Source organism: Conger conger, chromosome 13, assembly GCF_963514075.1.
Source record: "Conger conger chromosome 13, fConCon1.1, whole genome shotgun sequence".
Taxonomy (NCBI): Eukaryota; Metazoa; Chordata; class Actinopteri; order Anguilliformes; family Congridae; genus Conger; species Conger conger.
The window spans coordinates 7,952,220-7,967,583 of record NC_083772.1 but is presented as its reverse complement, the minus strand read 5'-3'; the positions used below and the strand labels follow the sequence as shown (position 1 = coordinate 7,967,583).

Here is a 15,364-nt window from a genome sequence, read left to right as displayed (position 1 = left end):
CCGCACAGCCGTCGGGCCCTTGAGCAAGGCCCTTAACCCTGCATTGCTCCAGGGGAGGATTGTCTCCTGCTTAGTCTAATCGACCGTACGTCACTCTGGATTAGAGCATCTGCCAAATGTCAATAACGTAATGTACTGTAATGTAACTGTTAGGCTGAGATGATTTAGTTAGCTGCAGTACCTTCTCTCCAGTCAAAGTCACCATGTCCAGGGGGCCGTACATGAACCGGCCGACTAGGATCTGCGGGCCGTCCTCCGATGCGATGACATCGTTCACCCGGTGGTTGGCCGTCACGTTCTGTGTGAAGAGCAGGTCACGTTATTGTAGTTTCGCCGTGCCGAGCTTCAGCGACGTGAAATGACGTGGGAGAGACAGCGGAATGGTCCCCCTCACCCTTCAGAACCTCTCACCCTCCCGACGACCTCTATCCAAATCCATAATGCTAAAATTCAGGAAATTATTCTTATAAAACAGAGCAGTGACAGAATTAGCCACTCAGCAGCTCCATTTTCATTAAATTCGTCCAGAAAATGAACAGAAATTCAATGAAAGAATCGAAGAATAGCCATAACATTTACGGAAGAACGCTCATAACCAGGATTTTTTCATTTGTCATTGACTAATTGAATTACAGATTATTTTCTGAAATTACATTTCATACAATTGACATGGATTACAGATCCACAATAGGGAAGATAAATAATCTAGTAATTTAGCAAGCATGAAATTACAATTTTTCACCAGATGAGGGTGTGATAATACCACCCTGCATCTCTGTCATTCCATTTTCTTCCAGTACATTTCATTCCAACAAGCAGTATACTGTAGATACCTAAAATGCCCTAAAATCCCTGTTGATGCAGAAGATATTACTGGGCAAAATTAAAGCAAGAAAAGAACCAAAAGCGTAGAGCCCCTCCCCCAACAGGATCAGAGCGACCCAACTGCCTGTGAAACAGGACCAGACCGACCCAACTGCCTGTGAAACAGGACCAGACCGACCCAACTGCCCTACCAAAACAAAAATGTTCAAATAAAAATATTTCACTTTATTTTGATGGCACCGCAACAAATTACACAAACAATAAATAAGCATGCATCAATAAAACAATATGAAACAACAGTACACATAACTATATAAAAACAAAAATAAACATTAGAAATGACTGTTAATATAGCATAATATAACTTTTTCGAAATTGTTACATCCATCCATCCATCCATTATCTGAACCCGCTTATCCTGAACAGGGTCGCAGGGGGGCTGGAGCCTATCCCAGCATACATTGGGCGAAAGGCAGGAATACACCCTGGACGGGTCGCCAGTCCATCACAGGGCACACACACCATTCACTCACACACTCATACCTATGGGCAATTTAGACTCTCCAATCAGCCTAACATGCATGTCTTTGGACTGTGGGAGGAAACCGGAGTACCCGGAGGAAACCCACGCAGACACGGGGAGAACATGCAAACTCCGCACAGAGAGGCCCCGGCCGACGGGGATTCGAACCCAGGACCTCCTTGCTGTGAGGCGGAATTGTTACATTTTCCTGTAAACTGAATGAATACATGCTACTTAAGCAGGTGACCAACAGCCTACCAAAGTGACATGAATACCAATGTAACAAGCACAGTTTGAGAATAACAATAGGTTCTGTATTGTCTGTAGATTTTTGAAAAATATTATAATTGTTATAATAGTAAATATATATAGCAGACGCAGAGTGGATGTGGTGGGCACACAGTGGAGTGGATGTGGTGGGCACAGTGGATGTGGCGGGCACAGAGTGGAGTGGATGTGGTGGGCACAGAGTGGATGTGGTGGGCACAGAATGGATGTGGTGGGCACAGAATGGATGTGGTGGGCACAGATTGGATGTGGTGGGCACCGAGTGGAGTGGATGTGGTGGGCACACGGTGGATGTGGTGGGCACAGAGTGGATGTGGATGTGGTGGGTACAGAGTGGAGTGGATGTGGTGGGCACAGGGTGGATGTGGTGGGCACAGAGTGGATGTGGTGGGCACAGAGTGGATGTGGTGGGCACAGAGTGGATGTGGTGGGCACAGAGTGGATGTGGATGTGGTGGGTACAGAGTGGATGTGGTGGGCACAGAGTGGATGTGGTGGGCACAGAGTGGATGTGGTGGGCACAGAGTGGAGTGGATGTGGTGGACACAGAGTGGATATGGTGGGCACAGAGTGGAGTGGATGTGGTGGACACAGAGTGGATGTGGTGGGCACAGAGTGGATGTGGTGGGCACACAGTGGATGTGGCGGGCACAGAGTGGATGTGGTGGGCACAGAGTGGATGTGGTGGGCACAGGGTGGAGTGGATGTGGTGGGCACAGAGTGGATGTGGTGGGCACAGGGTGGAGTGGATGTGGCGGGCACGCTCACCCGTAGCTTGACGTGAGTGCGTCTCCGGAGCCACTTCTCCCGCGGGCTGAGTGAAGAGCAGGGCGCGGAGTCTGAGCTGTCCATCTCCTGGGCCTTCACGCAGTCCCACTGCATCACCTGCCAGCAACACACGGGTACCAAGGGCCAATCCACTCTCAGCCTGTCTAACGTCCGCCAATAAATGACAGCTAGGCCTGTAACTTTTACGTTTCTCATTAACTCACTCAAAGCAGAAATTGCATGTTAAACACTTTTTTTTTTTTGTGCTGTCGGACATAACGTGGAATGTACCCGCTTCATTTGAGATTTTCACTATGAGTGAAGTACACCATGCTACAGTATATGTGAGTATTTCACAAATGCACACGCCTAAAAAACCTGCGAAACAGGGGCCAAGTTTCAGGGTAAATGGATAAAGATGCACAGCACAGCTGCTAACTGCATGGCACATTAAACTGTATATACTGCATACTATATTCCCTGCAATATGTTTTTGTCATCCAAAACACTTGTATTATCTCAGAAAAACATTTAAAAAATCTCTGTCAGTTCTCAGATATAAATGACCAGTAACTGTAACAAAATCATAGTGGAGATAAAATATGTATTAATGACAGAAATGTAAAAGTACAGTGCTGTGGTTTAGATGTTGGGTTTGGGAAATTTCAGCTGTGTGGAAATCCAGGTGGTTTACCCGTCTCAGCATAAAGGCCACGACATCAGTGGATTCCCAGTATGAGCTGTGGAAGAGGCTGGGCAGAGCCATGGTGGAGAAGGAGCTCAGGACATCTGGACAGTACAGAGCATAGTCCAGCCGCATAGACCCCCACCAGCTACTGGAGACTGAGAGAGAGAGAGAGAGAGAGGGAGGGAGGGAGGGAGAGAGGGAGGGAGGGAGGGAGAGAGAGAGGGGGAGAGAGAGAGAGAGAGAGAGAAAGAGGGAGGGGGGAGTGGTGGGCAGTGAGAGGGAGTGAGACGGAGCAATGATGGAGAATGAAAAATAATGATGGAGTGAGAAGGTTAAAGGAAAGACACACCAAGACACGTTTCACTTCAGTGTCACTGGAGATTTTAAAAAAAGGTCTGAACAAATGAATACTTGTTTGCAGCTCTCAAAGCCATATTATATATAGTGGTTATGGTCGGTTGTCAGTGGGACCCGCAAGGTCGGTGGCGAGTCAAAAGAGAGAGTCAAAGTGACTGAGAGAGAGATTCAAAATTAAAGTCAGAGAGAATGAGAGAGTCAAAGTTGAAGTGAGAGAGAGAGAGAGAAAGTTGTTTTAGGAGGAAGGAGGAATACTTCATACTGGGAGGGAAGGTGATTGGGAGCACTCAGTATGCTGCACAGTCTCAGACAGCAAATGAAGACTAAAATATATCCAATTAAGCACAACAAAAGCAATAGCACTTAGCACTCAACAGCCTCTCTGCTTTAATTAAACACTTTGCTCTCTGGAATAGGCCCTCTCTGTCACTCTGTTTATATAGCCCATCATTGAGACAGATGTAATCATTATTAGATCATTATTTCCCTAATGCATGATGACAGAATAACAATTAGAAAATATCAACTTTTATGATTGATGAATAAATCTGAATATATTTCATTTAAAAAGTCTGAAACAAGCTGGCAATTATTCTTAAAAAATGCCTGGAAAACTAATACTCAAACAATTGAGTATTTGAATGGAACTGTATAAATCTAGAAAACATTGATTAAAAGGCCACCTCAAGTGGAAGTAAAAATTAATTGCTTATCAATGACACTTTACCTCAAAAGAAAACAATTTATTACATTTTGGAAAAAATATATATTTGTGGCATAATTAACAGTTTTAACACATAAAACGTGCAATTGTGCAAGGTCTACTATTGCAGTGGTTCCCAGTCCAGTTCCTGGAGGTCTACCATCCTGTAAAACTCCAAAGCGCACTTAATTTGACAGCTATGCTGAATCCGAATTTGTATGTCCGCAAACTGGCGGACATACAGTAAGGAGCCCGTTCCTGTGAAGTCCGGAGTAAAATAAACCTAAAGTAGGGATCAATAACTCTGGCCCTCGAATCCAAATCCAGCCATGGTTTTGTTTTCTACTGGGTAATTAGTGCTACTGATTGGCCAGACTATCTTCACGTCTGATTCCCAGGTAAAGGGAGGGTAGACAACTAGAAGTTCTCCGCCCTCGAGGACCGTGAGTTGCTGGCCTACAGGCTCGTAGATCTGCAGGAACAGGATTGAGAAATGGAGTTGAATAATTTGGGACTGCCATTTTCCAGAGTCTGCCTCCGCCCGGTGGTCGATTAAGTTATTGCAGTGCCAGGTATGACATCCATAAGGCGTTTATTTTTAATTGAAAAATCGGGGAATTGTTTCGGGCTTTATTTTCCATTTTAAAAAACGGGTGAAAATATTTCTGGGATAAATATATTATTTTAATTTTAAACATTTTCCTTTCTTTTCACCGTAGGCCTTAATGCAACTGCACATGTAATAACGTTCGCAGTGACATGTACAGTAAATAGGCCTAACATTGTCGAAGTCACATACTAAGGAATACCTGGTTAATCCCTCCGCCAGAGTGCGTTTATTGCAATTCAATCATTATTAACAGTGAAAGCAATACAACTAACGGTTCTGTGTATAGACAATATTTTACGATACCATTATTTTAGCAACAACGGTTCCTTATTTTATAACATATCACAAGACAAAACCTCAGCTTTTTAGAACTTCACAGACGATATGAATCAGGCTAAAATTGGTATTCTTTTCACGGTGTTATTTTTTCCCCGCGTCTGTCTCCGAACCGTAGTTGGGAGACATAGGGAAACCGAACCACTGTTCTTTTCGATTCCACGGCCGAAGCTGCTAATTATATAACACCCAATTTTACGACTTTGCAGGTTTCTGTTGCAAAAATGAAGAGTCCTTAGGCATTTGCTTCCTTTATTGCACCGAAGAAAATTACATTAACTTTCTTGTACGACTGGCTTTTCTCTGCGATCATGCTCTTTCAAAAGGCATACACAATCAAAAACGCGGCTCACTCATGCCCCATACCTATATACTGTAGTACTAACAGTTTTCAGGTTATACCATACATTGGAAGTATGTACCACACCCACATTCCTCAGTGCCCCCACAACCCTTATGCAGCAACTGAAACCATATCGCTTACATTTAAATGGCACTAAATTGTAATTACATTAATTACATTAATGGCATTTGACAGATGCTCTTATCCAGAGTGATGTACCGTTGATTAGACTGAGCAGGAGACAATCCTCCCCTGGAGCAATGCAGGGTTAAGGGCCCAACGGCTGTGTGGATCTTATTGTGGCTACACCGGGGATCAGACCACTGACCTTGCGTGTCCCAGTACACTACAGGCCGCTAATTACTTACTGTTGGAAATGGTGCCGCTTAGACTGCTTGTGCAGCTGGCAGAGGTGTCCCTATTGCCGCTGTCCAGGCTGGCACGACGTGGGGTACCCTCCTCAAGATCCCTACTTTCCCCAGGCCTTCCTGCACTGGACCCCCCCTCCAAGAAGACATCCAGGTGCCTGAGGATACAATCAGCTGCAAAGGGGAAGATGACAACACGAGGATACAATCAGCTGCAAAGAGGAACATGACAACACGAACGAGCCACACACATTATCATGAGGTAACACATTATCTACACAGGTTTGCATCATCTACAGCTATGAACACTGTGTTTTGTAATTATATTGCATGTACAAATAAAGTGGCAAAGGGCCCTTTGGCTGTCGGGTACCATAATGTGCGGTCAACTATACTGGGCACAGAAGACTGCACTGATCATAGCGGACAGTAGTATCCCTAGGGGGCTGTGTTGACCATAATGGATTGCCTTGACTATACAGGACTGTACTGAGATATTTTACTCAGAACGCAACTGCTATCCCTGGTGCACCCTTTATCAGATGACCTTATACAGAGTGACTTACAAAACCAAAAGAGAAGTGGTATTTATAATTAACAAGTGAATAAAAGATCAAGTGAATAAAAGATTTCCAAAGAGAAAAACGTGGCCTTCAAATCACCCACACTCAGATCACTTTCCTCAACATCCTCCCAAACGACCAGATGCATTGAGTCCCATCAGATAAAAATAACCATAAGCATGTCTATGAGAACTTAGTAGTGCACATAAGTAAAAATTTTAGGAAGAGGTTCAAATTATTTGAAAAATAATGGTTGTCAAGAGACAGCAGGTTGCGTGCACAGGCATAGCTTCACTCTAGCAGCCTTCGTGGGAGTCTGAGGCATCTCTCAAGAAGGTCAACTGGCCTCAAACATGTCTATGAAGGATGAGGCCTCCATTTGGTTACAATCATCTAAATCTAAATTGACTGGCATTGAACTATGGGACAGGGACACCTTGTTCACCTTCAGTATGCGTCACTGCGGGTGCCACACACTGTTGTGTGTCTGTCGCTTGCCGTTTCCTGTTGGGTTTTAAGATGACCTGCTGTCTTCTCAATGGCCAAATTCTTCCTCCCAGGTAATTAACTGAATAATTTGTGCGTGCTCCTGACTGGCCAGACTGGCTTCACTTCTATCTCCCAGGTAAAGGGCAGTTCTCAGCCCAGGAGGGCTGTGATTTAAGGAACAGGGCTTTATAGGGATTTATGGGTGCTTATCCTGAATGAATAAGATAATATACTGCCTTCCTTCCTCTGAGAGAACTGACCACCCTTATGGTTTTCAGAATAAAAGCATCAACTTCTACTGTTCCCTGCAAAACATACAATTGTGCCGTTTTGCAATCTCAGCAAATCCAAGAGGTTCAGAGAACTGAATCTTGGCAATGTCAATGAAATAGATAAATCCAGCACAGTACACAATGCTTGCACTGATACATTTGCATGAATACATATGTATGAATATGATTAGTATCAGAAATGCTCATGTCAAGCATATGAATGCACAAAGTTGAAATGTGACCTTAGACATACGCCACCTTCCTAAAAGCAGCAGTGTCCACACTTGGGGGTCTCTTTGATATGACTGAGCTTGCCATATTTGTTGGAGTGTGTAGCAGATCATTTTGTCTCTTGTCTCATAGTACCTGGTCTGGGCAGAAATTTCATTTCCCCTCCAAACCCAACTGCTGTCAACTGTGATTACAGTGGGGAGCGTCAAGTGTACTGCCAACATTTTCTGAGCAAGATTTTCCTTTTAAAATCGAGCCACATCTTTATTCTCCCACCTGCACTCCGCACCTCTTTTGTATGGAGTTCTGTTGACAATGAAGTTGATAATGCAGCTGACTGACGTAACCCTCTCAATTCAACACCGTCTGCCTGGAAGAAATGTGATTATTGTATTTGGATACTTTTCTATGAAGCTCAGCAATGTGGCAGACGTGTTTGTTTACAGATTAGTTCTGAGGTGTGTTTTATGTGCAGTCTAGTGTGCAGTCTTTGGTGTGCGTTTCTGTGTGATGACCTTTCTGTCTCACGGGAAACGTGGGCCGATGGCTAGTCTGCGGACGAACAAAGGGCTCGGCTGTTAGGAGACATGGCAATAGAAGAAAAGCCAGCATTGCCTTTATCCAGAGCAAGGGGCGTAAGTTCATTACATTTTTTACATTACATTATTGGCATTTGGCAGACGCTCTTATCCAGAGCGACGTACAACAAAGTGCATATCCATAACCAGGGATAAGTTCGCTGAAAGACCCTAGAGGGAAGTACAATTTGAACTGCTACCTGTACAACAAAGATAAGGAAGAGGGCCAATTTTTTTTTTTTTTTTTTTTTTTTTAACAAGAAACAAACAAACAGAGCAAAAGTGACCAAAGTTAACTATCAAAACACTGCTTACCTAGCCAACAAAAAAAAAAAACTAAAAGCACTTCATTCAAGCAGTTCATGCAAATATCAGCCCCACTTTCAGTGCGTCGTCTGGATTCTGGATTACTGTACGTTTCACAATTCTGTGAGTAAAGTAAAGGACAAAGACAGCTTAGAATACTGCACAACATTCTGTGGGAATTATTGAATTTTTAAAATTTAATTGTTTTCCCAATTTAGTAGCCAATTGTACCCTAACTATTCCAGTTGCCCATGTGTTAGCTTGGGATACACTGCCTACACCCCGTCCCTCAGCGGTCCGGATTGGATCAGGTGATCCTGAGAACGACACGCCTTCTCCAAGCCACATCGTCCCGCCCGTGATTCCGAGATGCCCGGGGTGCTGTTGCATGGGTCTACCGAATAAAGTGCTCACTGAGTGTAAAGATTTAATCAGTGTCGATCACTCTGGATGAGAGCCTCCGTTAAATGCTGAAATGTCACATTTATCTGACCAGGTGAGGTTTAACAGTCAAAAACCTGGGGGAGATTATGTATAAGCAGGGCTGCAATTCCTACATTCAATTAATCCATCCATCCATCCATCCATCCATTATCTTAACCTGCTTATCCTGAACAGGGTCGCAGGGGGGCTGGAGCCTATCCCAGCATACATTGAGCGAAAGGCAGGAATACACCCTGGACAGGTCGCCAGTCCAGCGCAGGGCACACACACCATTCACTCACACACTCATACTCACGGGACCCAGAACCCAGGACCTCCTTGCTGTGAGGCGGCAGTGCTACCACTGCACCATCCGTGCCGCACTTGGCTCAGTTCAGTTCAATTCAATTCAATTCGCATAGCACTCTTCACAGTAGACTGTCACATAGACACTTTACACAGTAAACAGAAGGGAAGAAAAATGGGAAATATCAGCCCTAAACCCCCAAATAGCACATGAGGTAAACAACTCCCTAGTAGGAGAAAAACCCTCAAACAGTCAAACTACCCAATGGGAAGAAATCTTGAGAGGAACCTGGCTATAGAGAGGATACCCATCCTCCGCTGGTCTATCAGGTTCACCTGATATGAATGTAGTGTACATAACCTCACATTCTTTGTTTCATTTCATATCCAATATGCTGGATTACAGAGCCAAAACAACAAAAAAACAAATACCTATGGCTGCAGTGGTACAGTATGTCCCAGCATTTCTAGGTGTGCGCTCTATAGCAATAATCCTCTTTCAATCCAGGAAAGGATTTCCTCCCACTCATGCACTGGACTGCCTGAACACACTCATTTAGCATCCAGCATATTTTCGGCATATTAATGCGTGTGTGCACTGACACACATGCATGCAGCAAATTCCCAACACACACCTACTCCGGCGTGCGCGCACACATGCCCAGCACATTTTCAGCACGTTTCACACTAATCCAGGTGGAAAGATACTGACATGAGATGAGCTGTAATTACAGTCTATATTCAGCCTACTGCATACCAATATTAAATCAGTCTAGTCTAAGAGAACAAGCATTGCGTGTGTGTGTGTGTGTGTGTGTATGGGTTGGTTAGCATGAGGTTAGCATGTTTACATACTTTATGTGTAGATATGCAGTACACAGGACAGTGTTAGTGTGAGGATGTTAGTGTTAGTGTGTGTCCCAGAGGGTGGTGATAGTGTGAGGATGTTAGTGTTAGTGTGAGGATGTTAGTGTTAGAGTGAGGATGTTAGTGTTAGTGTGAGGATGTTAGTGTTAGAGTGAGGATGTTAGTGTTAGTGTGAGGATGTTAGTGTTAGAGTGAGGATGTTAGTGTTAGAGTGAGGATGTTAGTGTTAGTGTCTCACCTATGAGAGAGGAGCACCTGTCTCCCAGGGGGTATCGCTGGTAGCGTGGCACAGAGAAGGGGGGCAGCTTGTGGAAAGCGGGGTGAAGCAGAGGTTCCAGACGGGAGGCAGACGGGTCAGAGGGGTAGAAGAGGTTGAAGATCTGTGAGCAGGCAGGGCGGAGATGGATCGCTAGAGAGACAGAGGACACACCCTATTACTCTAGCCTATTACAGTAGCCTGGATTCAGTCATTTGTCTTTAAAAGGAACCACTGGACAACAAACATGGACTCAAAACACATAGAATGGAGAATTAAGAATATCAGTTTGTCCTTGGTTAAGAATCTAAATGTTTTTGTTATTGGTATTAAAAAATATGAGACCTTACCGGCTGTTGTTCAAGGTTTGATTGCTCTCTGTAACTAGTGGTGTTAATGGAAATTGACTTAAATGTATTCTCATTCACCTTTGTTTTTCACTGAGGGGTGTGTCCAAAGGAGCAACAATTAGAACAATTTAGAACACAGTTCAGTGTATGAATTTTTATATAAATTTGCACAATAAGTTGTACCACCGCTTCTGCAGGTCTCCACTGCAGTTGGATGCATACCCGACTAATGTAGGGGAAAATTCACAGAATGAAAGATCTCCCTCCTAAAAGCATGATAACCAATCACAAGTCAAAATCAGACTCCGCCTTAGTGAGCAGGCTGGTTCCTCCAAAACTCTCGACGATGTGTGCTAAAAGTTTATCAATATATCTGTATTAAAGTTTGATATGTACCCTGTATAGTTTCAAACTGATTAACTGCTAAATTGTGCTAGGATTACACAGTGAGCCCAGCCAGCTGGCAGGGGGGGGCCGTCTTGAACTGTGTAGACCAAACTGTCAAGGACACGGGCAGAGCAAGATATGACTATACAGCTGATTTCTCCGGGACTCTCAATGTTTTATGCCAGAAGTGTATCTATTTGACCTTGAACATTAATTATAGCTGAGCTTATGAAAACGCAAGAAACCACAGTGAAAACTGTTGAAATGAGAGCAAAGAATGCTACGTACATTTATTCCCTTAGAAGAGAATAATTAATGAAATGTTTAGTATGTCTGTATATTAGAAAAGTATATTAGAAGTGAATATTAATGAAATGTTTAGTTTGTCTGTATATTTTCAATGATTACTGCTGCTTAGTTTGTCTTATAAAAGCTAAAGATACAGAGTGACGTGTATGGATGACGTGTTAGAGGGAGGGCATCCAGAACTTTATGAGGTCTGGTAGTTTGCCAAGAGCAGGTGCGGGGTGAAGTGAGGACACGTAGTTGGCAGAATGCCCTGAACTTTGTACAGAGTTGGCAGAGCATAAGGACTGTTAGCAATTTGCCACAATGACGTTGTGGGAGGAGCGTTGGGAGGAGTTACGATAAGAAAAGTGTGGGTGATTTGCCAGAATGAGGTTTTAGGAGGAGTTGTAGGTGGAGTAACTGTGTATAAAATGGGTGTACAAATGCCAGTCGGGGTTCAGTTCTGGAGAGCTGATCCGGCTTTATGCACGTGTGCTAATAAAGTCTGATTTTCCTGAAGATCTTGCTGCCTGGTGTCGTCTTTTCCCTCGCGAAGATGTTTTTCGACAAATTGAAGATTTGGACTCTGTCGTTTCCTAGACACGACACTACAGTATCAGATCATCACACCATTTGCAGCTTGGAGAGGTTTATCCGTGTCTCAAGGGTCTGAGTACTGAATCTGATTTACTTCAGACAGCGGGTAATGGCTGGGGACTGACTCACCCCAGACAGCGGGTAATGACTCACCCCAGACAGTGGGTAATGACTCACCCCAGACAGTGGGTAATGACTCACCCCAGACAGCGGGTAATGACTCACCCCAGACAGCGGGTAATGACTCACCCCAGACAGCAGGTAATGACTCACCCCAGACAGCGGGTAATGACTCACCCCATGACAGTGGGTAATGACTCACCCCAGACAGTGGGTAATGACTCACCCCAGACAGTGGGTAATGACTCACCCCAGACAGCGGGTAATGACTCACCCCAGACAGCGGGTAATGACTCACCCCAGACAGCAGGTAATGACTCACCCCAGACAGCGGGTAATGACTCACCCCATGACAGCGGGTAATGACTCACCCCAGACAGCAGGTAATGACTCACCCCAGACAGCGGGTAATGACTCACCCCATATCAGTGGGTAATGACTCACCCCATGTCAGTGGGTAATGACTCACCCCAGACAGCGGGTAATGACTCACCCCATATCAGTGGGTAATGACTCACCCCATGTCAGTGGGTAATGACTCACCCCATGACAGCGGGTAATGACTCACCCCATATCAGTGAGTAATGACTCACCCCATGTCAGTGGGTAATGACTCACCCCATGACAGCGGGTAATGACTCACCCCAGACAGCGGGTAATGACTCACCCCAGACAGTGGGTAATGACTCACCCCAGACAGTGGGTAATGACTCACCCCAGACAGCGGGTAATGACTCACCCCAGACAGCGGGTAATGACTCACCCCAGACAGCAGGTAATGACTCACCCCAGACAGCAGGTAATGACTCACCCCATGACAGTGGGTAATGACTCACCCCAGACAGTGGGTAATGACTCACCCCAGACAGTGGGTAATGACTCACCCCAGACAGCGGGTAATGACTCACCCCAGACAGCGGGTAATGACTCACCCCAGACAGCAGGTAATGACTCACCCCAGACAGCGGGTAATGACTCACCCCATGACAGCGGGTAATGACTCACCCCAGACAGCAGGTAATGACTCACCCCAGACAGCGGGTAATGACTCACCCCATATCAGTGGGTAATGATTCACCCCATGTCAGTGGGTAATGACTCACCCCATGACAGCGGGTAATGACTCACCCCATATCAGTGAGTAATGACTCACCCCATGTCAGTGGGTAATGACTCACCCCATGACAGCGGGTAATGACTCACCCCAGACAGCGGGTAATGACTCACCCCAGACAGCGGATAATGACTCACCCCAGACAGCGGGTAATGACTCACCCCATGACAGCGGGTAATGACTCACCCCAGACAGCGGGTAATGACTCACCCCAGACAGCGGGTAATGACTCACCCCAGACAGCGGGTAATGACTCACCCCAGACAGTGGGTAATGACTCACCCCAGACAGTGGGTAATGACTCACCCCAGACAGCGGGTAATGACTCACCCCAGACAGCGGGTAATGACTCACCCTAGACAGCGGGTAATGACTCACCCCAGACAGCGGGTAATGACTCACCCCAGACAGCAGGTAATGACTCACCCCAGACAGCGGGTAATGACTCACCCCATGACAGCGGGTAATGACTCACCCCAGACAGCAGGTAATGACTCACCCCAGACAGCGGGTAATGACTCACCCCAGACAGCGGGTAATGACTCACCCCAGACAGCGGGTAATGACTCACCATGGACGGCTGGGAGCACAGTCCTCCTCATGGCCAGGACTAGCCCCACCGGGCAGCCCAGCAGGAAGCAGTCAGACACCTCAAAGTCAAAGTGGCCGGGGTTAGACACCAAGCTGCTGTCCTGGCCTGGGTGCAGATCTCCCTTCTCCTGCAGAAGACTGGGGAGACAGGCATCCCCGTGTGACAAAACAAACAAAACACCAGAAAGCACTTCATGCCGGGAGCGAAAACTGAATAAATAATTATTACATTTCACCTTAATTATTCTTATTATGTTAGGGCCCCAAACGCCCAACTTGCAAATATTTTGATTGCAGAGCACTGTTTGTTTTTCCTAGAAGTTTAGCACAAAATGTAGTACCCCAAAGTCCCAGAATATCCACCCAAAAGGATTTATTTGTATTTAAAATTATTTTTCCAGGTATTAGCCCAAAGTCTTATGACACTTCCGCAGCAGCCATTGGCAAAACATTATATTATTATTTAAAATTATTAAAATACATAATTAATAAAGTGTATTTAACTGAAGGATAGGAATGTCCAGTACATAATATGATAGTCTTACCTCCAAAACCTGAAACAAATCTGTAATTATTATGTGATTTTTTAAATCTATTGGATGGGTGAGAAAACATTTACATGTCATGAATATGAAGAGAAAAATCTAAGAAAAGGTGTCTGAAGTGATGAATCACATAATTCAATTAACAGATAGAAATCTGTAGTCTGCATCTCCAGAGAAAAGGATCACTTCTGAATGTGTGATGTACGTATGTATGTGTGTGTGTGTGTGTGTGTGTGTGCATGAGAGAGAGAGAGAGAGAAAGTCAAGAAAATAAAGAGTTGTGGCCAGCTGTTCTGTTCCACCAGGGAACTATCTTTCAAAAACAGAAAAATGTAATTAATACCAAGTGTGACTTTTCATTAGATACATGACCTGCATGTCATGATTTAAAATACAATGTGTTTTTTTGCATTTCATACAGATGAGAAATCTCCCTATCACAAATTCAGAGACATAAAAGAAGGACAGTGTGTTTTGAGATTATAAATCTAAAATTGAATCCTTGTAATAAACTTAAACCTTTAGCTTAAAACCACTGGAAAATAAAGGCACTTGTCTTAACTTGTCATTTGCCTTTGGCTTGTTTTCCTTTTTGGTTTCTTCACTTGAGTACAAGCAAATGAGTTCAAGGACAAAATATTGCAACACATCAATGTACATCATTTTTCTTAACGATATGAAGAAAAAAAACTAAGAACTAAGAACATTCAGCCACCAAAAACTGAATTAACACATAAACACATAAAAATACATACAGATTTTTTTACCAGCCTTTAATCACAATTCTTCAACACAAAATTCCATAGGTTTATCGATCACTCTGTGTGTCTGATTATGGCTTCCGGCTCTGCCCCATTACTGATATATTGATATAAAAAAACGTTTTCCACAGAAATTCTCCCTTAAATGAGAAATACGACCGTTCAGCCCCCCTTGCCTGAGTCAGGAGACGACTGTTGCACAGACTGTGCGAGGGGCAGTGGCTTGCATCTCTGAACTCTAAAACCTCTAGAGAGATTGTCTGGGCTGTGTCTGGGGCACCAGGATAAATCTGGTGAGACTATTAAGCAAGAGAATAAATGAAACTTTTTGCCGTGACCATAAGAAGGTGGCCATCAAAGATCAGCAGTGAGAGAGAGAGAGATAGACAGAGAGAAAGAGAGAAAGAGTGTGAGAGAGATAGAGAGAGAGGAAGTGAGAGAGAGATAAAGAGTGAGAGAGAGAGAGGGAGAGCGAGATAGAGGGAAAGAGTGAGTGAGAGAGAGAGAGAGAG

At 44.5% G+C, this 15,364-nt stretch overlaps 2 protein-coding genes across 2 annotated transcripts in view; one reads left to right on the top strand and one right to left on the bottom strand.

Annotated features, from left to right (window-relative positions):
* glod4 (glyoxalase domain containing 4) overlaps window positions 1–15,364 on the top strand; it is a 137,449-nt gene that overhangs the window by 29,416 nt on the left and 92,669 nt on the right. The gene's annotated exons all lie outside the window — the stretch shown is intronic.
* The window catches only part of LOC133107812 (membrane-associated phosphatidylinositol transfer protein 3-like), a 54,455-nt gene that overhangs the window by 7,113 nt on the left and 31,978 nt on the right, over window positions 1–15,364 (bottom strand). The window contains exons 9-14 of the mRNA XM_061217013.1: window positions 13,527–13,684; window positions 10,082–10,252; window positions 5,809–5,982; window positions 3,098–3,246; window positions 2,404–2,520; window positions 182–298 (exon numbers count right to left, since the gene is read on the bottom strand). Of these exons, the coding sequence (XP_061072997.1) occupies window positions 182–298; window positions 2,404–2,520; window positions 3,098–3,246; window positions 5,809–5,982; window positions 10,082–10,252; window positions 13,527–13,684 (886 nt within the window). The remainder of the gene's footprint in view (window positions 1–181; window positions 299–2,403; window positions 2,521–3,097; window positions 3,247–5,808; window positions 5,983–10,081; window positions 10,253–13,526; window positions 13,685–15,364) is intronic.